Source organism: Erythrolamprus reginae, chromosome 1 (genome assembly GCF_031021105.1).
Source record: "Erythrolamprus reginae isolate rEryReg1 chromosome 1, rEryReg1.hap1, whole genome shotgun sequence".
Classification (NCBI taxonomy): Eukaryota; Metazoa; Chordata; class Lepidosauria; order Squamata; family Dipsadidae; genus Erythrolamprus; species Erythrolamprus reginae.
In genome coordinates, this window is record NC_091950.1 from 339,492,538 (window position 1) to 339,517,798 (window position 25,261).

Here is a 25,261-nt window from a genome sequence, read left to right on the forward strand (position 1 = left end):
TTGGTAATGACCTATAAAGCCCTACATGGCATTGGACCAGAATACCTCCGGAACCGTCTTCTACTGCACGAATCCCAGTGGCCGATAAGGTCCCACAGAGTTGGCCTTCTCCAGGTCCCGTTGACTAAACAATGTCATCTGGCAGGCCCTAGGGGAAGAGCCTACTCTGTGGTGGCCCCAGCCCTCTGGAATCAACTCTCCCCAGAGATCAGAACTGCCCCCACCCTCCTTGTCTTTCGTAAATTGCTTAAGACCCATCTGTATCGCCAGGCATGGGGGAATTGAGATATCTCTCCCAGGCTTATATAGTTTTATGTATGGTATGCTTGTGTTGCATGGTTTAAATGATGGGTTTTTTAGATGGTTTTTTAAAATATTATATTTGTTACATTGTCATATTATTATTATTATTATTATTATTATTATTATTATTATTATTATTTCTCTCACATTTACCCCCAACAACTCTATCAGACACCCCAACAACTTTGCACACAGGATTAGAGGTAATTTTGTCTGCTCTTCCTTTAAGTCATCATGACTTACAAGGTCAAAGTAGTATCAGAACATGTTAACTTCCAAGGATGCTCAATTATAGATCTAAAGGTATCATTTTGGAACAGCAAAACTATAGTGTGACTGTGGAACTCACACACATCAAAAGGTTTCAGGCTGACTCCATACACACAATTAACCAATACAATGGGAATTTAACACCTTGCAATTACTAATTAATGGGGTATTTATAATCTGCATCTCACGTAGCCTACTACTGCATAACTTCCTTTTCTCCCCTGTCCCTTGCTTCATATAAATTTAAATCCCACATCAGTTTAACCCTGCTGTTGTGTTTGCATTTACTATACACTTGTACTGTTTTGGATGTAACAATCAGTGTGTAGCAAAAAGTAAACAACCCACACACACACACACACACACACATAGTACGAACCGCTCAAATGAGGAAAAGTCAATTAATCACAAGTTTCAGATCTGCATGACAAATAATCTACAGGGTTTCAAATTTCTATTTTATTCTATAGAATAGAAATTCTATAGACCCGAGCATAGGAGCAGGTTTAATACTCCTTGGATTTGATGATGTGAGCCACAGTCAGAATAGAGTAGAATAGAATAGAATAGAATAGAATAGAATAGAATAGACCAAGTGTAATTGGACACACAAGGAATTTGTCTTGGTACATATGCTAAGAATCATAAGGTACAACACTTAATGATAGGCTGGGTACAAATAAGCAATCAAATAATATTAGGACATTTTTGTTGTGCTTTTTTAATTATGTTTTTGATGTTAGGTGTCCATTTTAGACACTGCAATATGGTCAAACCTAGACATTTGAAGGTCTCTACTGTTTATGCTTTTTATATGCATTGTATTTTATTCTTTTTATATGCCTTCTAGCTTATGCTTTTTAATAAAATGAATCAGTTTGAACATGTGTCAAACTTTCTCCTGACTTATTAGGCATCTTGTCAAGTTATTTAATATGGATTGTTTAATGTGGTCTTCTAAATCTTTGAGTGTTTCACCCTTTTCTGTTATTAGTGTTATTATGTTTATTTTCAAGACATTTTTCCAGGAAAGTCACCTGCCTCATCAATTTACCTGTACTGTTGATACAGTACAATATATAGATTTTAAAGTTGGCCCGCCATCTTTCCTGGGATATTTTTTGCCCCTAACTGATCAACAGGAGGCAGCATATGATTGGTTTCATTCTTTAATTATTTATTTATTCATTTATTTATTTGTTATTTAGATTTGTATGCCGCCCCTCTCCCTTACTGAATTTCATCAGATACATATAGACTTTAATCAGTTTTAGACATCATGTAGTCCAACTTCCTTTACTAATAAGTAAGTGGCAAAATTTCCCACAAAAACATATACAGTAAATCCACCCACATCCCTGTGAGGTGGGTGGGTAACAAGATTCACAGAATGTATAGCTTGAGTTCATGACATCTATCAACTTGTTTCTCTAGATTGACAGCTTAAAATAAAGAAGACATGCTGTTATTCCTTACCTCCATCTTCTCCCGCTTATAAAGTCAACTATGTATTTGACACATACATATTTGTAGAGTACCCTACACAAATGCTCTGTATTTTTAATACGGTAATGGAAGCATTTAAATTTCACCCCTTGTGATGTTCTTACAATTTGTGATACGTGGAATCTATCTTGAAATAGAAAGTTGCTATAATAGAACATAGAGTAATAGAGTTGGAAGGGATCTTGGAAGTCTTCTAGTCTAACTCACTGTTTGAGCAGGAGATCCTATACCCATGATGGCAAACCTATGGCACATGTGACACATAGTGCCCTCTCTGTGAGCCTGTGAGCTGTTGCCCAGCTCATCTCTACCACAATTGTGCCTGCACCACCCGCCAGCCAGCCAGTTGATTTTTGGTGTCTGCCACACATGTGCAGAGGGTAGAGTGTATATGGAAGGTTCATATGCAGGCACAGGGGTGGTGGTAACGCATGCATGCATGGGGCTGGAGGGTCAGCTCCGCCTGGCAGCCCATTTTGTTTTATTCCAGGAGGCTACAGGAAGGCCTGTTAGGCCCAAAATTGGATGGGGGGGATATGCAGGCATGCAAGGGAAGTGGGGGGTCACATGTGTATGCATCAGGGTGGAGCATGCTGGATGTGTCACACACACATTGCATTATAGGTTGCAGAACATGTGCATGCACTTTTAGCACATGACAAGAAAAAGGTTAGTCATCATTGTCTTATACCAGGGATAGGCAAAGATGGCTCTTCTATGACTTGTGAACTTCAACTCCCAGGATTCTTGAGTCAAACATGCTAGCTCAGGAATTCTGGGAGTTGAAGTCCACATGTCATAGAAGAGCCAACTTTGCTTACCCCTATCCTATACCATTTCAGAAAAATTATTACCCAACCTCTTTTTGAAAACTTCCAAGGATGGAAGCTTTATAACAACAATGGGAATTAAAATATCAGAGTGCCCCAGACAACCCAGGTCATAATTGTATGCAAAAGAAAGTTTGAAAACCAAAGTTTTAATACACTATGAGGCGAGCAAGGCCCTTGTTGCAGGAAATCACAAGTGGGGGGACATAGCTACCTTGCTATTATCACAGAGCATTGATTCATATGTGAGGAACTAACCGCTGTTTTTGGAAAACTGGGATCTTAGCGCCTTCTATTTGTTACATAAAATGCACAGAGTCATTTTCCTGAAAGCAACTCCAGTGCAGTTGGCATTTTTGATGAAGTCATCTTAAGGTAGGAAATGCTCTAGGAACCAATTGAGTAGGCTCTCTCTTTATGCTATGAATATATGAAGCCACTCAGGGGTGTTGCTGCCGGTTCCATTCCTCCTGCACCACGTAACTGTGCCTTGTTGGTGCATATGTACTTTGCTTGCGTGCACATGGTCAATGCCAAAAAATCATATATATATAGGAGCTGTGATGTTCCTTCAATACACCAGGGTGATTTGACACAAAAATATGTAACCCTTCCCTGGTGCAGAGCTGAAGGGATTGGATACTGTAGCCTAGAGGATAATTCTCTGCCTTACAAGGCAAAGGTTGCAGGTTCAAGTCCCAGTGGGTATGGCTAGCTGATGAGGCCAAAATAAGGCCAAAATAGATCTATCCTAGTCGCCCTTAATTTTCAAATTCAGCAAAAAAAAAACCCACCATGTATATATATATGACGTTTTGGTGAATGTGATGATGTGATGATGGTGAATGTGATTTCACCAAAACGTCACATAGACATGCAAAATATTACACGGGGCAAAACCCGAACTCAGAACAATCTACATACATACATACATACATACATACATACATACATACATACATACATTTAAAAGCCAAAAACCAGATGGCAATGCATACAAAGTGCTGGAAACATGGCTTCTGTGCATGCTCAGAAGAATGAATGAATGAATGAATGAATGAATGAATGAATGAATGAATAAATAAATAAATAAATAAATTTCAAACAAACGATGACGGTACCCATGGACCAGCACCTACCGAACCAGTTCCGTAACGTCACCAGCAGGTTGCAACAGGTTTGGATGAACCGGTCCAAACCAGGAGGAACCCACCTCTGAAGCCACATGCAGCTTGAGAAAATGTATTTTATTTTATTACCCGAGGAGAAGTTTTAGAATAAGCACCAATTCTTCTATATATCATTATTAATTTATTCACTTTAAAATATTTGAAACTATGGCATCTGTTCTTTTGTCATATTATGACACACGGCTCAAGACAATGAAACTAAAAATCAAAGCATCCAAATCTGAAAAGTAGAGTTGAGGAACTTTTGAGGGCATAAGTAAGACAACCTACATCTGAACTGTATAAATTTTTTATACCTGCTAAGTTAGAAATTCATTCCCTTTATACCCTTGACACTTAATACAGAATACTCATTGAGTTTCATAAATCAATGCTATTGCAATACGAAAAAGAGAGACTTACCTAATACATAATTGAAACCAGTATTGTTTCAATCATTAAGGAGATGCAATACAAAGTATGTAATGACTCTAATTTTAAAAATCATTACGTTTATATACATGGTGTTAAATAGATGAGCTAATATTAATTAATATTAATTAATGCCCCTCTTAGCACATCTATTCAATGGCTGCAGGATAACTTTGAAAATTGCATGTCATTTTTTTCCATGCATTGTTTGCATTAATAACAATGAATAATTGCATTAAGTGGTGATGGGAAATAGATCAATTGCATGGCTGGAAGATATTCCAATTTCAAATTAAAGGAGCTAACATGATACATAGAGGTGGAGTGTGTAGTTTTAAAATAGTATCTTTTTGAAAAAAAGTTTTCTAGCTCTGAAATTTTCAGTCCTTGCTCCAATTCTGTCATAAGCTGACATAAGAACATTTAGCATTAGCATATAATTAGAAGTATAAGATTAATTGAATGATATTTTTAAAATGATTAATACCACAATCTGTACAGTCGATGTCCCAGATGGTGCTTCTGGTATCTAATGATAGAGGTTTTGGGGTCTTTGTTCACCTGTTACCATTGATGTATCAGTACAAGTGTGGTAGATAAATGAGATGTAATGTAATGAGATGAACTGTATATTCAGTTTTCAATACTCAGTATTTCAATATTCAGTATTAAAAACTGAATACACAAGCCCAGTTACTGGAACTACTGCGTGCATTAACAAGGGCAAACTATCTATGCCATTTCAAGTAAATAAAAAATATCATGACGGTTAAACGTTGATGGCAAACATCCAATACAGACATATTCTGATATTTTTATGTAGATTTTGCTACTCCCTTGCAGTGGGTTCTTAGATGAGTTAGCACAAATGCTCCGAAACTACTTCTTTGCATTTGCCCTGCATTTGCCACACACCATGGTCATTATTAAGTAAACATTGGGATAAATATCCAATGCTTAGAAAGGGGGAGAGAAGCCCATATTCCGAACATTGTTCAATTATGAAGCTTAGACTAGAGAGCCAGAGATTTACTCTTGCTCTCTGCTGTGCATTGCAACAATCCTGTCTGGGTTTGCCACTTTCTTTCTTAATTGCTTCTGCAAATGGCATGTACTGTATTTTTCAGAGTATAAAAGAATATAAGACACACCTTAGTTTTTGGGGAGGAAAATAGGGGAAAGTATCTGCTTGCCAGGTATTCATCTGGCTAGCGTACTTAGTCTGGTAAGATTCAGCACATTATTTTATCTCCTTGTTAAGGGCTTAATTTTTTTTTTATTCTGAGAGAGTAACAATGAAAGAGCTTGCAAGCCAATAAAAGCTGGGAACATCATTAGCACCTGTAAAGAAACAGTCTGAGCAAGTAGAGCAATAGAAAAACCCCTGCAAAGACTTAGGGCTTGGAAAACATTCTTCTTTGCAGAGAGTAACAGTGAAAGAGCTTGCAAGTGGGTAAAACCTGTTTGTCTAAAATAAATAAAAGCTGGGAACATTGTTAGCACCTGATTAGGGCTGAAAGAAACTTACTCAGAGCAAGTTAAAATAATGAAAAAACTCTGCAAAGACTTAGGGCTTGGAAAATATTCTTCTCAGAGAGAAACAATGAAAGAGCCTACAAGGTAAGAGCTGAGAAGTTCATTAGCAGCTAGTCAGGGCTGGGGGAAAAAAGCTACATTCAAAGTATAAGACGCAACCTAATTATCAGCCTATTTTAGGGAGGAAAAAGGTTGTCTTATACGCCGAAAATAGGTAAGTTGCTTTTAGGGTACAAAGAAACTTCAGAAGTTTCATTATGCTGAGTGGGTCACCTTCAATACTCAGTGAAAGAGGTTTCCTGTAAGTTTAAGAACTTAAAGAAAAGGGTTTTTGTTCATAAATAAGCAACAAAAGGGTGATTGAAACATTGATTTTGGACAGTTAATCAATGGACAAAGGGCTCAGACTGAATGGAAATAAGATTTTGGAACTAATTATAACAGTGATCTCAAACTTATGGCACACATGACATAGGTGGCACACGGCGCCATAATTGAGGGCATGTGCGGCATTGCCCTATGCCAGCTAATTTTGGGCTTCTTTTCTGCTATTTTTGCTCTGCCCAGGCTTCAGGAAAAGTTCCTGAAGCCACAGGATGGCAAAAAATGGCCCAATGGGCCAATCAGAAGTTCGTTTCCTAACTTTCAGTTCGGTCATTTTTCATCGTCCACAGGCTTCAGGAGTCCAGAGGCTTCAGTGAGGCTTGTGCGGATGCATGGCAGGGCACAATGGGCGGTGGTGGTGTGCACATGCATGGGGGAAGTAGTGCAGGGGTTTGTGTCCATGTGTGGGAGGAAAGCATGGGTGTGGACTAGACCACATGCACACACCCTTTTGGCGCCTGAGCCATAAAAGGTTTGCCATCACTGAATTATAAGAATCCTTCCTGGTAGGAATTCTAAGAATCCTTCCTTTTGTTTGTCTGAAGTCATATTAAGACATATACATTAATCCCGCGCTACTTCATGGTTCATCTTTTGTGGATTCACTACTTCACGGATTTTCAAATCCATTAAATCCATTGTAAATTTTAAATCCATTAAAAATTCATAAAATTCTTCTACAGCACTACTGTACTCTATTAAAGAAACTGGTAGGATATCACATGTACTTCCAGTTGAGAAACATTATAGAATGACTGTGTAATGCAAAGGGTGGGTTTTAAAAGTCCAAATACTCGTTAAATACATAAAAACTATCTTTCCCCTACTTCACGGAAATTTGTTTTTCACGGGTGGTCTTGGAACGCATCCCCCGTGAAAAATGAGGGATCACTGTATACAAAGATTATATTTCAAAGAGAAGATCCTTAATATAGAATAGCAATAGCACTTAGATTTATATACTGCTTCATGGTGCTTTACAGCCTTCTCTAAGCAGTTTACAGAATCAACATATTGCCCCCAACAATCTGGATCCTCACTTTACGGATCTCAGAAGGATGGAAGGCTGAGACAACCCTGAGCCTGGGGAAGATCGAACCCCTGGTTTAATGATTTTTGACCAAATGAAATGGGTGATGAGTATGACACAACCTGAGTAAGACACATTCACATCCTTCTGCTGAAGATGGAACATAAGCAATTAAGGCTTGAGAGTTAAACATGAAAGTTTCTCACTTGGGCTACCGTATTTCTCTTCTAAAATAATACAAAAGGGTTCTTCTAGTTCTAATGCCAAAAAGAGCATCATCTCTTTAAATTAAATGTAAAAAATTCAAGCTATATGAATAACGAGAAATATATGTGCTGCTAACACATTCACACCATACAACGGCATTTTAACAGTGTGAAGATGAGATCTCTCAGTTCTGTGCCCTAAAAAGCAGCAAGCTGTGAGGTACCATCACCCCTGACATTAAAAGCACCCTTGCTGCTCAACTGATAGGTGCTTCTGCAAAGGATTTGAAAACACACATAGCCAAAGGAAGCAGCAGAACTGATAGTGCCAGACACTGTGTGGAAATCACACCAATATCTACAACCACATATATATCTGCATCTACATTTATATCCTGTGTGTGAGAGAGAGAAAGAGAGAGAAATAAAAATAGAGTGTGCATTTTTACAAAGGTGTTTGCAATCTTTCTCTCACTAGCCAAAATGTTTTTACAGAAGCCACAAATTTGTCTGTATTGATATATCTTAAACCTAGTTCTCTACCCTCAAAAACAGCAAAACAGTATTGATCCTGTATCCATGAGAGAGTTGGAATTATAGAAATATTACCATGCTAAATGTCTGAAAGAGTAATACTGTTTAATATTACAACTTGGATTCAAATTCCTCTATGTTCAAAAATGCTGCAAAGAGAGAGAGATGAAGAAGAAATTAGATAATCATTTGTCTGAAAAGTATAACATGGCTTAGGACCAGATTATTTATGAGATCATCTTCTGCCTAATATGTCCCAATGACCAATTAGGTCAAACAGAGTCGGTCTCCTCCAGGTCCCATAGGCCAAATAATGCCAGCTGGTGGGGCCACAGGGGAGAGCCTTCTCTGTCACGTCCCCGGTTCCCTGGAGCCAACTCCTCCCAGAGATTCATACTGCCCCCACTCTCCTAGCCTTTCAAAAAGAGCTTAAAACATACTTATGTGAGCAAGCCTGGGGTCGTTAAGTGATGGTCCTCCGACCTGGTTAATAGTCTGTATGAGTGTTGGTTGTCTGTTGTTTTATTGGGATAGACTTTTTAGTGTTGTTATTATGTATTGGGGTATTTTTAAAATTTGTATTATGTTTTTATTGCTGCAATCCACCCTGAGTCCACGAGAAGAGCACCCCATAAATGTTAATAATAATAATAATAATAATAATAATAATAATAATAACAACAACAACAACAACAACAATAATGACCAAATTTGGGAACATAATACAGTGTTCCCTCGATTTTTGCGGGTTCAAACTTTGCGGATAGCCTATACCACGGTTTTTCAAAAAATATTAATTAAAAAATACTTCACGGGTTTTTTTCTATACCAGTTTTTCCTGCTCGATGACATCATACATCATCGCTAAACTAATAATTTTTGCAAATTAAAAAAAAAATATTGTTAATAAATAATTATGTTTATAAATATCAGGACCACTAAGTGTCTTATTCAATGGTGAGTACCAGTAATAATAGTGAGTAAATGGTTGTTAAGGGAATGGGAAATGGTAATTTAGAGGTTTAAAGTGTTAAGGGAAGGCTTGTGATACTGTCCATAGCCAAAAATGGTGTATTTACTTCCGCATCTCTACTTCGCGGAAATTTGACTTTCGCGGGCAGTCTCAGAACTTATCCCCCGCAAAAATCGAGGGAACACTGTACACCAGACATCATGATTGTGGAGAAAAATATAGGATGGATCATCGACAGCACAAACCCAGGAGACAGCAAAACTGAGGAAAAGAAGCTAGAGAAATTTGCAAAATACAAAGTTTTGAAAATTGAGCTGCAACAACTCTGGTATAAGCCAGTGAAAGTGATCCCAGTGGTCCTTGCCACACTGGGCGCAGTGCCAAAATCTCCATCTGTCAACTGCAAAAGGTCACTTTACTGGGGTTAGCACACATAATTCGCCGCTACATCATGCACTCCTAGGTGCTTGGGAAGCGCCCGACTGGTGATGAAATACAAAATCCAGTGGTCTCATTTGCTGTGATGTAGTGTTGTTGTTGTTGTTGATGATGATGATGATACTACTACTACTACTAATAATAATAATAATAATAATAATAATAATAATAATAACTTCCTGATTGAGAAGGAGATTGGACTAGAAGACGTCTCTTCTAACTCTTTTATTCTATGTTCTACATTCTGTGTTCTATCACAACATGCTAAATCTGTCAGATTGGTGGAGTAGTTTAAATTCAGCTCTGTTTTCTTGCCTTTCTCCATTTTTTCCTCTCCTCTCTCTATATACTGCATATTTTCTGAACTTAGAAAACCATTTTCCCCATTAGAGGAGGGTGGGGGAAATTGCTCAGAGCAACATTAAACTGAAGAAGGACAACACGTGTACATTCTTCAAAATCCCAATAGAACAACAGTTTTTTATCACTTGCTTAAAACAGCGCAAGTCAATCTCACCTCCTCTGCAACAATCAAGGTGCCATTATCAAAGATGCCCCATTTTTAATTCCCAATAATCTAGTCTAATTATAGATTTTCCAGTGAGGATTGTAAATTATGGAGCATTCATGAAGATAACTCTGTGCATCCTACACACAATCTAGGAATAGGTGGATCAAAACCAATCCTCTGATTTGTGCCAAAAACAAACCACAAGCTTGAAACTGTGGCTGCAGACATTTATTTACTGCAATTTCTATGAGGTGTAGTTTCGGAATGTTTTCAAGGACAATCCCATGTCCTATGTTATTCTAAATAAGAAGTGATTAAGGTATGAGTCATTGTAGCCAGATCCCTTTTCCCCAAATAGTGTGCAGCTGGCAAATAAAGCTATGCAAAGGCGTTTTCAACCATTCTTGCTGTCTGAGTCCCTGCAGACTGACAGAATCCAAAGTCATGTGCAATTTGGGAACCTGAGCTTTCGGAGATACTCTGCCCTAACTTGAATGGGTTGGATTCCTTGTACCCTGTTAGACCATCTTGTTGGAGCAACGTTTTGCAGAAGCTAGCCCACCCAGATAGCTACAGCAGGTAACCAGCCCGCCTCAGACCAGGATATCAGGAACCTTTATCTTGAAGATAATTGAAGAGGTTCTTAGGAAAATATTTACTTCTGTTGTAGCAAATCTACACTAACTATTTACACTGTAGCTCTCTAGTAGTTAATATACAAAGTAGTACTGTATTCTCAGTTACAATATTTAGCTACAATTCTTCATCCACTACAAGCCACCTAATTTACAAGCCACTCTAAAGCACACCAAACCACAATACCTTCAAGCCAAGCCACAATCCACATCAACGCAAAGGTGCATTATGTATTATTGTCAGCCAATCAGGTTACATTACAATTTGCACATTCACCATGACGAGACAGTTTTTACATTGTTAAAGTTATACAATTCTTCTCTCTGCGATTTGGAATGTTCTCTCAGGTAGGCCTGATCCTGACACATCTACTAGTCAAGAGAATTTCCTCCACGTCGGGATGAGCTTCACTTTCTTGCAGAGGTGGGTTCTACTTATCTTCCCCACTGGTTTGCATCACCATGGAAGTACACATTTTGCATGCATACATCACTCCCCAGAAATGACCCTCTGCGCATGCGCAGTACTAAAAAAAAAGCTTCTGCACATGCACAGAAGCAGAAAACAAGGTGAGAGAACTGGCTTGGGGGCATGGCAGGCCTGGGTTGCTGCTGGGTCCAGCAACTCAGGCCACCATGTTACTACCGGTTCTATAGAACAAGTCCAAACCAGGAGGAACCCAGCTCTGCTTCCTTCCCCATGTCTAATCCCTCACTGCATTGAACAGTACAGTTCAAAGATTCTTAGCATCTTTTCAGAGGATACAAAATTTGCTGTTATTCAGTGCATTGTTATGATTGATTGATTGATTGATTGATTGATTTGGATTTAATTTAATTGGATTTCTAGACTGCCCTTCTCCAGTAGACTCAGGGCATCTTACATAATAAAATCAATACAAAAATACAAAATGTGAGAAACCCAATATAAAATCTACTGTAAAAACCCCACAATTAAAACCATTCAGCTAAAAAAAAAACCCCAGTAACACTCATTCACTCATACTGTCAGCCAGAGCTGATGGCAATGCTCAATGGCCCCAGGCCTACATGCAGAGGTATATTTTTAGGGCCTTAATTCCTATGTTTTTAGGGCCTTAATCCCCGATCTATGGATAACCTTCCTCAGTATCTCCATGTACACTTTAAAAAAAAAATAGTACAATATACACTGGATATATAAGAAAATCTACAGGATAAAAGCAAGGGTTTTTACTGTATCATCTTCTTGAAAAACTGAAAAATAGTGTCCACATCTAGAATCAATAAGAATTCTCAAAACGTTTCTAGTCACTGATTATATGAATTGCTGTTGAAAATTCCTTTAAAACTTTGCCCGCTTCCCAGCACATTCAGTCTGTAAAATATCTGCGGTTCTTTTTACTCTGCTGGCTGAGCTAGAATTCAAATTGGAGAGTTCTGTATGATCATATTCAAAGAGAGTTAGTTTGGTCTAATAGTTAAGGCTCCAGGCTAGAAACTAGGAGACCCTTAGTTCTATCCCACTTTAGGCATGAAATCTAGCCGGGGTGACTTTGGGTCAATCACTTCCCCTTAACCCATCCACAGAATTGTGGTTGTGTGGAAAATAGGAGAAGAAAGAAGTGTTAGGTATATCCTCATAAAACTAATAAAGGTATGATATAAATAAATGAGAATATTAAGATCCAGAATGATCCAATGGAAGACAATTTAGTAGGAGAAATTACTCTTTCCATTAACAGAAATGGATTGAAACTCTTTGGATCTCAATTTTATCTTTAAGGGACTTTTTTCCCAAACGTATAAGGGGTTTTAAATTTTACAACATTATTACATTTTACCAGTTAGCCACATGTTGCTATTTTTTTTAATATTGAATATTTCTCTTGTGCCCATTTTAATCATAAAATTATTTTTAAAAATCCCAAAGTATTTTGAATGGTTAATATAGTATGCATTTAGTGACTGTATCTTTATCTAACCCAACCTCTCTAGGGGATGGGAAGACATCCTAGTAAGAAGATTTTCTCTGTTCCTTCTGCTATCAACCTGAATTGATAGTGGGACAGAGTTGTAGAAAACCATTAAGAGAAAATATTCTATATTTTGATCTTTTCATAAACATTGTCCTTTGGTATGGAAAGTCATACAAAAGAGAGGGCTAATTTAATTGACATAATTCATTAGTTGGGAGTATTTTTAGAACCACAAGCTTTCATTATGAGCAAGCTCTAATGGACCACGTGTAAGATGTGAAGACAAAAACATGGTATGTTTCTTAATCTGGAGTCAACACAAAATTCAGAATCCTCAAACTCTTTGAAACAAACAATATTCCATACCATGATTAAACAATCATAAAGAGAAGTTTAAAGGATTTGCAGGGACAAAGTGGAACGTGGTTGATAAATAAAAATGAAATTTACCTGGATCTTCTATCGACAAATTCTTTGTCAACCACTGAACAATGTCTGAACCTAGGAAGAAAATTATAATATAATTTAAACGCACTTGCTGAAAATTAGCCACATTTTACTGTCATTTTAAAGCAAAGCAAAAGTTGATTTTCTCAATAGATTTGTTTATTAATATATAACATAAGGATGCAACAAGTAGATTGTGATAGCAGTTTGTTTGTTTTTGAGATTTCTAGGCCACCCAACTCCTTTGGACTCTGGCCAGCAAACAACAATATAAAACAGTAAAAACAATTCTAAGACCCTTAACCCTAGACATTCATACACATTCAGCCAGGACAAGATGGGATCTTCACTGACTCCAGGATTACCAGTAAATCCATGTTTTTACGGCCTTTCGGAAGGCCAGAAAGGTGGGGATCATGCGAATCTCAGAGGAGAGATGATTCCATAGAGCCAGAGCCACCACAGAGAAGGCCCTCCCACACAGTCCCGCCAGCTGACATTGTCTGGCGAAGGTACCCTGAGAAGTGGGCCCTAACTGGTTATTTTTACTCTGCTTTAAATACTGCAAGTATTAGTATTTTTTTAAAAATCCCTTACTGAATTTGCTAGCTTCTGCCCTGAAATCTGACAATTTAGGGCAGTGATGGTGAACCTTTTTTTCCTCGGGTGCCGAAATGCTATCATGCATGCATGAGTGCCCACACCTTTAATTCAATGCCTCAGGAGAGCAAAGACAACTTCCCCTGTCCCCCAGAGACCCTCTGTCCTGTTTCCCAACTTCTGGTGGGCCCAGTAGGCTTGTGTTTCACCCTTCCCAGGCTTGAAAGGCTTCCCTGGAGCTGGGGGAGGGTAAAAACACCCTCTTCCATCCCCCCGTAGGCTTTCTGGAAGCCAAAAACGCCCTCCCAGAGCCTCTGTGTGAGCCAAAAATCAGCTGCCTGGCACATACATGCACATTGGAGCTGAGCTAGGGCAATGGCTCGCATGCCAGCAGATATGGCTCCACATGCCACCACCATCACTGACATAGGGAAAGGCCCAGCCAGTCTTCTGAACTTCTCCAGACTGCTGGGAACACATCAGTGTTTATTTTGGAGGTGGGGGCTGCATCAGAGAGCAGAAGGGAAAGTCCCTTTAACTGTGGAAAGCACAGTTAAAAACTGAAGAACAAATTTTGCATATTATTGAACCCTTTAGAGATGGAACAGTTCAAAGAAATAAATAAGAGAAACTAACCACACTTTGCTCAGAAATGATCAGTAATTACAAACTCTTTCTGAAAAAATCTATTATCCAATAATCTAACTTTTTTAGAGTAAGACATAACTACCATGTTTCTCTTATATTTTTTTGAATCCTGAAATAAGCGCTTGGCCTTATTGCCATGCATTTAAAAGCCCAATGAGGTTTATTATCAGGGGATGTATTATTTGGAGGGAAACAGGGTATGTCTCTGATCACCAGGTTTAATTATTAACAGCAATCTGTGAAAAAGGACAGTCCTTAATTTATCCTGTTCCTAAACTGTTTCAGAGTATTTAATCCAGATCATGTTTTACTTTATTTTACTGGAGTGCAATTCTTGTCTTCTGTAATGTGGGCTATATTGTACAGATTTGAAAAAGATGACTTTAATTCAATATAACAAATATAGTGTTGAGTTGTGCTAAACTCCTAGTGCTAAGCAAGTTCTAACGTTAACAGAAGGTATATTAGGTTACATTGACAGAATTGTGCTGATCTGGAAGTACATCTCTTCCCCCTCACATTTATGGGCCAAGAAATTAGAAATGGTCCCTTCTGAGACATTTGCCATGGCCCCATTCCTTTGCATCTTTTATACTGGAGAACTCTCATTTCACAGTTGTCATGAAATATTCTAGAAACATAGAAACATAGAAGTCTGACGGCAGAAAAAGACCTCATGGTCCATCTAGTCTGCCCTTATACTATTTTCTGTATTTTATCTTAGGATGGATATATGTTTATCCCAGGCATGTTTAAATTCAGTTACTGTGGATTTATCTACCACGTCTGCTGGAAGTTTGTTCCAAGGATCTACTACTCTTTCAGTAAAATAATATTTTCTCATGTTGCTTTTGATCTTTCCCCCAACTAACTTCAGATTGTGTCCCCTTGTTCTTGTGTTCACTTTCCTATTAAAAACACTTCCCTCCTGGACCTTATTTAACCCTTTAATATATTTAAATGTTTCGATCATGTCCCCCCTTTTCCTTCTGTCCTCCAGACTATACAGATTGAGTTCATTAAGTCTTTCCTGATACGTTTTATGCTTAAGACCTTCCACCATTCTTGTAGTCCGTCTTTGGACCCGTTCAATTTTGTCAATATCTTTTTGTAGGTGAGGTCTCCAGAACTGAACACAGTATTCTAAATGTGGTCTCACCAGCATTCTATATAGCGGGATCATAATCTCCCTCTTCCTGCTTGTTATACCTCTAGCTATGCAGCCAAGCATCCTACTTGCTTTCCCTACCTACTTTCCCTTCTAGTCTGTTTTTCTCATATATCTGAGATGTTAATCTCTGTATTAGCAAACCATGTAGTCTCGGTGTTGTTGTTTGTTTGTTTTAAAAAGTCCATTATGAAAATATGTAACATAAACTGGGTTAAAAAAGCTCCCCCCAATTTTCAAGTCCTCTTTCAGTTATACTCTAATTCAAACCTTGATTGTGTGACAATGCTATAAATAAGGAAGATAAAGCAATAATATGAACTATTATTACTAAATTGTTGCAAAAATGTGTAGCATTTCGTTGAAGATAAGCTAACCTTTCCTTCAAGGCACATACTGGAAAGTTAGCATTTATTTTTACAGCTATAATTTATGTGATAGCCTGGGAATCAACTTAGTGTATCTTTTTTTCACAACAATGAGGAAACAGAAAACTAAATGTATTTCCTGCCCTTATTCATTTGAAATAGTGTGTCAGCACACCCTAACATTTGTCCCTACATACTTGAGGATGTATCACAAACTGAGTGTTTTGGTTGCTTTCCATCTTCCCACCAGTATCTTGGATTAAAGTTATCTTGCTGTTGTTTAAAGCTTTCCTTCAATGTTTATTTTGAAAAGGCATCAACTTGATTATTGGAGTTGTTGAGAACACTGAAGGAGAAAAAATGTTTTTTTATGAACAGATACCTTAAAGAAAGTTTTTTTTAAATTCAGTATTTTCAGTAACTCTTTGTTTTTTGGCTAGATTTAAAGTGCTAAGACACTTCAATTAGTCCAGAGTTGGCATGTTTATTTTTAGAATATGTGCTATAATTTCTTTTCTCCCCAGAGGCGTCCAACTCTTGTGTGCTAACTGAGTGCAAATTTTCACACTTAAGTTGCAAAGAACTCAGAAAAGGAGGTGGGGTAGCCTGGGAACCACAATAACTAAGTTGCAGAGGCTATTCTAATAGCCTTCATTAACGGTGTCAAAACAGTGCCATGTTTTCACATTTTCTTCTGTCTTCTCAAGTTGTATCCCACACATAAACTAAACTAATCTGTTTCTCTAAAAAAGCATCAGTAACACTCTATAATTTGCACAACAGTAACCTCTTCCATAACACACTAACAGCTGCTTGTGACTGTTAATGTTCCCAAAACAGGGAGTTTTAATCATTCAAGGATAACTTAACATGTGGCAAATTGCACTAATAGCTCATCTTATGCCAGAGCAACTTCCAAATGACACAAGGTAAAAGCCAACCATCATAAAGGAAGATACATCATTGGAGAAAAAGTTTATTAATAATCAAATATTCAAACAAGTCACAGAGTAAATAATCATTAGGATTGAGAATATCTGGGATAATTTCAGCACGACTTCCTTGACTCTCCAAGTCACTAAAGGCTGGATCTGTTAAGCAAAAAATCTGTTCATCTACCCTACTCTGATGACCAGAAGTTCTGAGAAGGTCTCAGAAACTTACATATTAAAAGGTTGTGTTCTATTACTGAGTTACAGTTTACACATCACTAAACATCTTTTAAAGACCCTTAAAGAGTATTTGGGGACTCCAAATTGTCCAGAACACAGCTGCATATAACACCTATTCTCTGTGAGCTGCACTGGCTTCCTATTATAGTTTCCAGGCACAATTCAAGGTGTTGGTTATTACCTATAAAGCCCTGCATGGCTCAGGGCCAGACTATTTACAGGACCATCTCCTGCCACATACCTCCAATAAGAAACCAAGAAGAGCACACAGCGTTGGCCTCCTCCAGGTCCTCTCGACTAAGCAATGAAGGGGGAGGGCCTTCTCTGTTGCCACCCCAGCTCTATGAAATCAACTCCCCCCTCCAATGTCCATACTGGTCCCACCCTACTGGCCTTCTGCAAGAGTGTGAAGACATGACTTTGACGGCAGGCCTTGGGGGCCATGAATTAACATCTATCATGGCCAAATTGTGTGCTAAAAAAGTGTGCTAAAGCCCACTGCAACAATATCGCCAAAAAGGCTTCCAGAGATTGCTCTGGCAATCTCACACTACTGACTAGAGCCTACAAAACCTATGCCAGACCCATTCTCGAATACAGTTCATCTGTCTGGAACCCACACCACATCTCAGACATCAACACCATTGAAAATGTCCAAAGACATTTCACCAGAAGAGCCCTTCACTCTTCCACTCGAAACAGAATACCCTACGAAAATAGACTATCTATCCTGGGTCTTGAAAGCTTAGAACTGCGGTGCCTAAAACACGATTTAAGTATTGCCCACAAGATCATATGCTGCAATGTCCTTCCAGTCAACGACTACTTCAGCTTCAACCGCAACAACACAAGAGCACACAACAGATTCAAACTTAATATTAACCGCTCCAAACTTGGCTGTAAAAAATATGACTTTAACAATCGAGTTGTCGAAGCGTGGAACTCATTACCAGACTCAATAGTGTCAACTCCCAACCCCCAACACTTCTCCCTTAGACTCTCCACGATTGACCTCTCCAGGTTCCTAAGAGGCCAGTAAGGGGCGTATATAAGTGCACTGATGTGCCTATCATCCCCTGTCCAATTGTCTTTCCTTATCTCATTTATCATATATATTCTCTCCTTATTTATATCTATATCTTTATATATATATATTATATATATATATATATATATATATATATATATATATATATATATATATAATATATATTCTCTCCTTATCTCTTATATCATATATATTCTCTCCTTATCTCTTATATCATATATATTCTCTCCCTCCCATCTACTTCTCTTCTTTTTACTTTCTATCGTTATATATCTTACTTACCCGAGTCTTCGGAGAGGGGCGGCATACAAATCTAAGTAATAAATAAATAAATAAATAAATAATGTCTATTCTCTTCCATATGTATTGTATATTGGACAAAGAATAAAAATTAAAAAAAATTAAATTAAAATTGTGTGAATGGTGTGAATGTTATGCTGATTAGATAGTTTAACTGTGGGTTTTAATTGGGGTTTTATAGTTTTAGATTTTATAATTGTAATTGTATTTGTTTTTAATTGTATTTGTAATTTTATATTATTGTAAGCCGCCCTGAGTCCTTCAGGATTGGGCACATAGAAGTGTAAGTAAGTAAGTAAGTAAGTAAGTAAGTAAGTAAGTAAGTAAGTAAGTAAGTAAGTAAGTAAGTAAGTAAGTAAACAAACAAACAAATAAATAAATAAATGCAAGGAAACAAACAAACAAACTCTTATAGTTATATTTTTATGTACCAGCATCTTCATTTATATTCCTCTTTTGGTACTTGCATTGCATCCCAGATAAATTCCAGAGCATCCAAAGGGCCATTTGGTCTCACTACAGTGTCATCAATCTCAATAGTCGGCAGGTTCTGGATGCTTTACAGCTGTGGCAGAGCCATCAATAATTACATTTATTACCTGGATTTGCATAAAAGATTGTACCATCTTTGGAAAAGGAAGCTTTTTTTCTTTTTTTTGGAACAGAAGAGTAGTTTTATAACTATCACTATTTTCTTGACTCTTAAATTTAAGAAAAGGTGGTGAGTATAACGAAGATTGGAAATTTTAAATATAGAATGAATCTATAACATCCAGCATCCAGAACATAGACTTAAACAACATCATTCAAAAATGTATGCACAAAATGTCCAACTTTTATTTTAATGTTTTCCCTCTTTTTCTGTGTGAGTTTAATTGTTTGCATTTTGCATGTTTAAATAAAGTTTACTTTTATTAAAATGTAAAAAAAAAATTAAAAAGTTGGGGGGCAAAGAAAATTGACCAGAATGAATCTGGTCAATTTTCTTGTGCATACATTTTTGAATGATGTTGTCTATCTCTATGTCCCAGTTGATGGCTTACTTGTTAGAATGTCAAGCTTCCAGGGTTTCTGTAGTGTTTTTAGATTTAGCTCAGTCTAGTTTCCCAGGTAAATTTACGGTTGACTCTGTCCATGTATTGTGAAGTTAAGGCATTTTCATTGCTTTCTCGTTGTTGATGTTTATTGAATGTGCTCTGCTAGTTTTCTGGCACTTGTTAGAGTGGCTGTTACAGTCCTGTAGATAATTCAGGCTTTTTTCTTCTTGGGTTGCTGTGTCTCTTGGTTTACTTAAAATGTTTTGCAGGTATACAGTTAGTTTGTGTGCTATGGTGATGCCCTCTGGTTGTAACAATCTGGTGTTTCTGAGAGGTAATTAATGTATGACAATGCTAACTATTCCATAGCTTGTATTGGTTGTGCATTGAATGGTGAGGCACTTTTCATGAAGAATCTATCGGGCTTGAAATCAGGGGTGAAATGCTCCCAGTTCAGAAGGAACAGAATGCTTTGTGCATGCACAGAGGGTAAAATAACCCAAATGTTGGCCTCCAGGCTGGTAAGCGGAGCCTCATGCTCCCTTCGCGACTGGCTCTCCAATGACCAACAGGCATGAATGAACTAGGAACATTTCACACCTGCCTGAAATGTATGAAGGAATACATGAGCCGGGATGGCGCAGCAGGTAGAGTGCTGTACTGTAGGCCACTGAAGCTGACTTGTAGATCTGAATGTCAGCGGTTCAAATCTCATCAGCGGCTCAAGGTTGACTCAGCCTTCCATCCTTCCAAGGTGGGTAAAATGAGGACCCGGATTGTGGGGGCAATAGCCTAGCTCTGTTTAAAAAGTGCTATTGCTAACATGTTGTAAGCCGCCCTGAGTCTAAGGAGAAGGGCGGCATAAAAATTGAATGAATGAATGAATGAATGAATGAATGAATGAATGAATGAATGAATGAATGAATGAATAAATATTTATGTAAAAGCACTGAAATTGGATCTTTGGATCAGTTCATTTTATTTTATTTTCTACAGCCAATTACATATTTGTTCTCCTGCTCCCCCCTCCCCATGAGATAAGATTGATAAGGTTTCCAACACTGCATGCCAGTAGTTCAATGGATCTTAACTGCAGTGAAAATATGATGAGCATAGAACAACATTTATGTGCATGTTAAGGAGTACAACATTACAGAATGGCTAGGTTAACTGTTGCTTTAACTATTCAGTTGTATCTGACTCTTGGCAACTTTATAGGCAAGGTCTCTCCATTCTACCCTGTCAAGATCTTTATATGTTATCAAGCCAGCATGCACTTTGCTTGCCCCTTCTTGTTTCACTAACCATTCTTAGCATCATGGACTTCTCCAATGAATTTGCATGCATGAAGTAAATCAGACATAGTCTTGTGATTTTGATTTCTAGTCATCTGTCTGGTTTTATATGATTTAACATTTAAAATACCCAACAGAGTATTATGCAATACTCTGTTGGGTATGTTGACTGTCTATGGCATACATAATAATTCACACAGGCATCCTAGTTCAAAGACATCAATTCATCTTCAATCAGCCATTTTTGGTGTCAAATTCTCACATCCATACATCATTATAGGGCAGACTATTGTTCTAATTTGCCTGCGTTTTGAATTAATATCAATATATCTGCTTTTCCAGATCTTATTCTTGTTAACCATTGCAGTGCAACCTAAGGTTATCTTGCATTTCATTTCAGGGGTAGAAGTGCCATCGTGAACAATTTTTGACCCAAGGAAGATAAATTATTAAAGTAGTTCAATTTCCTCCTTAGGCTAGGGCTAGGTTAACACAGCATGATAAATTGTAGTTTGCTTTCTACATCAGGTAAAACTGGCTAGATTTACAAATCATGCTAAGCTCTAACAAGCCACACAGCTGGATTAATTCACTTATTTTACTTTCACTATTTCTATTCAGCAGTGTTTTTATTTTTTATTTTAAGTAAAAACAATTTATATCAAGTGAAATTCCAAGCCTAGGAAAACAAAAACAAGACATAAGAAACATTTCAAACAACAACTTCAGTAATTAATTTAAAAAATGACCCTGGTTAGAAAAATGAATGCATCAAGAAAGAAAAATTTCAAGTGCCTACTTGACCGATGTCACTTTTACTCCCCCCCCCCACCTTTAGCAAAAGTGACATCGGGCCTTCCACCAGCCCCTTGTAAATGGGCTCAGGCAGCAGGGCTGTGGATACGGAGGAGGTAGAGGCAAGGGGCTTGCACGCATCCCCCACAATGGCACAAGGCGAGCACAGCGGTCAGGGCAGCAGGGGCCCCCTGACGTCAAGACCTGCAATGGTCAGCAAAGCCGGCTGCAGGCTTGATGTCAGGGGGCCCCTGTTGACAGAAACCACCCGACCGCTGTGAAGGAGTCTCAAAAGCCTCCTAAGGGGTTTTAAAGCAGGGCCTGGAAGATTGCCCCCCCCCCTGTGCATTTTGAAATGGAGAATCCAGCAGTCAAAAGAGACGCAAGCTGTCCATTGTGAGTGCTGAGACAATGGGAGTTGTGAAACTTCGGAGAGGGGGGTGGGGGTTGGAGAGGGAGGATGAAGCTTTGGAGAGGGAGGATGAAAAGGAGGGAGGGGCTGGAGCCGAGTGCCTGGCAGCACGTCTCTTCCCCACCCCGTTTCCCTCCAACTCGGCCGGGTCCCCCCCCCCCCCATTTTGGAGCCAATGGAATCTGCTCCGGGACAATCCTTCCTTTATTTCTTTATTGGCCAAGTGTGATTGGACACACAAGAGAGGAGAGATAAACAAATGAGAGAGTGAAGGGGGGAGAGAGGGAGAGGACGCAGGAATGAGAGAGACCTGGAAGGAGAGAATGAGAGAGAGGGAAAAGAGAGAGAAAGAAGGAAAAGGGAAAGAGAGGGAGGGAAAGAGAGAAGTGGAGAGGAAGGAAGGAAGGAAGAATGGAGGGAGGAAGGAGGAAGAATAAAATGAATGGAGGGAAAGAGGGTGGAAAGACTTTTTGGGGGGGGTAATTATTTTTTAATTTTTCTCTCAACATACATTCAAACAATACAATGTACCATCTAATTTTCCATGAATAAAATGCAGTATTTTCTTAGTAACTAATATCAATCATCCCAAAAGTTGCAAAAGTTTTTTAAAAAAATTTGTCATCCAGTTATATACATTTTCTTTTAGTTAAATTCCCTCCTTAATGTTCCTTCAAAAAGTACACCACCAATTATATTTCTAACTTAAAAATTATGCCAAAGTGCTAAATTCAATTCCATTTATGCATTAATCCAAATCAGTATCACCTACTGCATATCTTATTATAATCAATACTTCTAACTTTATTAAAACATCTCAGCAATTCCTAAATTAATATATCTAAATAAAAAAATAGAAATTAAAAAAGAACAAACAAAACAATACTCCAAGCTTAATCAACCCTTCTCAAACTCCAATTTCTTCAATCTGAGCAGAACTTTGAACCAAACCCTTTTCTTTTTTCTTTTTTTGTATCCTCTTTTAATCCCCTTTTTCATTTTATTCTTTCTATTCTTCCTTCTGGGAAGAAAGGATTTTGTTAGAAAAATAAAGGGGTTATTGGATCAAACTTTAGACACTTGACAAGTTAGTTATGAGGGTGGCCATGTCCCAGGGTTATGTGAACATCTTTTGGGATGTTCAAGCAGCTGCAGGGATTCACTTAACGACTGTGGCAAGAAAGGTGGTAAAGTGAGGCAGAACTCACTTAATAACCATCTTACTCAGGAGAGAAAAACGTTGGCCTCCATTGGTTCATTTACTGACCGTTCAAAGTCACAACAGCCCTGAAAAAAGTAACTTATGCCCCTTTTTCAGACTTAGGACCTTCGCAGCAGCCCAATGATCAGAGGATCAAAACTTTGCTGCTGTTTCATTTTTATGACCGTTGCTGTGTATACTGAGGTCACGTGACCCCCCTTTTGTTTCTAACCAATCCACGCCCAGGCATGGAAATGTGCCGCTCAAACATTATACTTTTCTGCTCACACCGAAAAAAAAAATTAGAGGGAACACTGCCCCCGAGTGGGGTTGGAATGGAGATTTTGCAGTATCCTTCCCCTGGAGTGGAGTGGGAATGGAGATTTTGCAGTATCCTTCTCCTGGAGTGAGGTGGGAATGGAGATTTTGCAGTATCCTTCCCCTGGAGTGGGGTGGGAATGGAAATGTTGCAATATCCTTTCCTGGAGTGGGGTGGGAATAGAGATTTTGCAGTATCCTTCCCCTGCCGTACCTACCAAGCCATGCCAACCAAGCCACACCGCACCCACCAAGCCATGTCCATAGAACTGATAGTTTAAAAAAAATGGATTTCATGACTGGGAAACTGGTATATTTTCCATCTCCCATCCTTATTTTAAAATGTCCTGACCTCCTTTTATTCAGGACCGTAGATTTCTTGGCTTGATATTTAACACTGCAAGAGCATTTCAGCTCTAGCAATATATAATGTCACTCTACCATCACTGGGGCAACATATCAGGAATTAAGATTTGTGTTGCTTTAATGATAGCTGAATGCTGCCATAAATCCCTAGTCCAGAAATGCTACACCATGGCCATTTCCATACCAGTAATTTATAGCATTTTATAGCATCACTGATAGGACTATCAATTCTAAATTGCTGGAGTCTGGATTGCCATCAGATCACAGCAATTAGATATAGAAGGATTTTTGCTGCCATTTAGCAGCCAATTGAGTGACTGCATACAAGATTTGGTAAGCCTAATGATCCAGCCATGTATCATTAATAAAGACAACATTTATATAGCCACAACAATGATAGAGTGACTTTCTAAGATGTTGTAACACATTAATGAAGAAATAACCCAACTACCATACCGCCATAGGGCAGCCTATAAATCTAATAAATAAGTAATAAATGAATAAATAAATGAATAAATATATAAATAAATGAATAAATGAATAAATGAATAAATGAATAAATGAATAAATGAATAAATGAATAAATGAATAAATGAATAAATGAATAAATGAATAAATGAATAAATGAATAAATGAATAAATGAATAAATGAATAAACAAACAAACAAACAAATAAATACCATATAGTTGACTATATTACCACAGGTCATTGTTTTCTCTTTAATTTGGCCTTTACTTTAAAAAAAATAAGGATCTCAAAAGATTCTGATATTTTGAGCTAAATGCCTTTCAAAGGTAACTGTATTTTTAGTGTTAACACATGTTATCTCCTATTATTATTATTGTTGTTGTTACATTGTTGTTATTGTTGTAGCTGGAAGTCTGGATCGAATGAAGAGGCAGGATACAGCTTTGCATAAAAATAGCTGTTTATTCAAAGCAATTCAGCTCCAACATACAACAACGGAAATGGGGCTGACAGCTTCCCCTATTTATAGGGAGGCTCCCAAGGAAAGAACCAATGAGAACTGTCCAAATCTCCCGCGCGCTGGCTGTTTAAGTTCAACCAATCAGGGAGCAGCCAGTACGGTCGCAAGCCAAGGACAGTTGTTGTTAAACTTCTATCTCACCTGTCTCTCCAAGGCTTTTTTTCCCCATTTCAGCACTTCAGTTTGGCTGTTTCTTTGAATTGCATTTTGATTGTTTGCTGGTAAAAAAAAATGTATATAAATATATTGAGCAGAAAAGAAGACCAGAACAAGAACCACCCACCTTTTGAGCTTTAGATGTATGAAATAAAGTGAAATATTTTTGAGATATTGTGTGCTTTGTCAGAACATGTGTTGTTGGAACTAGCACTGGAGGTCAAGG

The 25,261-nt window shown here is 38.0% G+C and overlaps 1 protein-coding gene across 3 annotated transcripts in view; it reads right to left on the bottom strand.

Moving 5' to 3' along the window:
• Positions 1 to 25,261, bottom strand: part of RGS7 (regulator of G protein signaling 7) — a 225,059-nt gene that overhangs the window by 65,474 nt on the left and 134,324 nt on the right. For 2 of the 3 annotated variants that reach the window (XM_070740653.1, XM_070740670.1), the window contains exon 4: positions 13,166 to 13,216. In XM_070740653.1, coding sequence (XP_070596754.1) covers positions 13,166 to 13,216 — 51 coding nt within the window. Of the gene's footprint in view, positions 1 to 13,165; positions 13,217 to 17,359; positions 17,439 to 25,261 lie in introns of those variants that run through there. The other variant, XM_070740662.1, reaches the window with a different exon arrangement.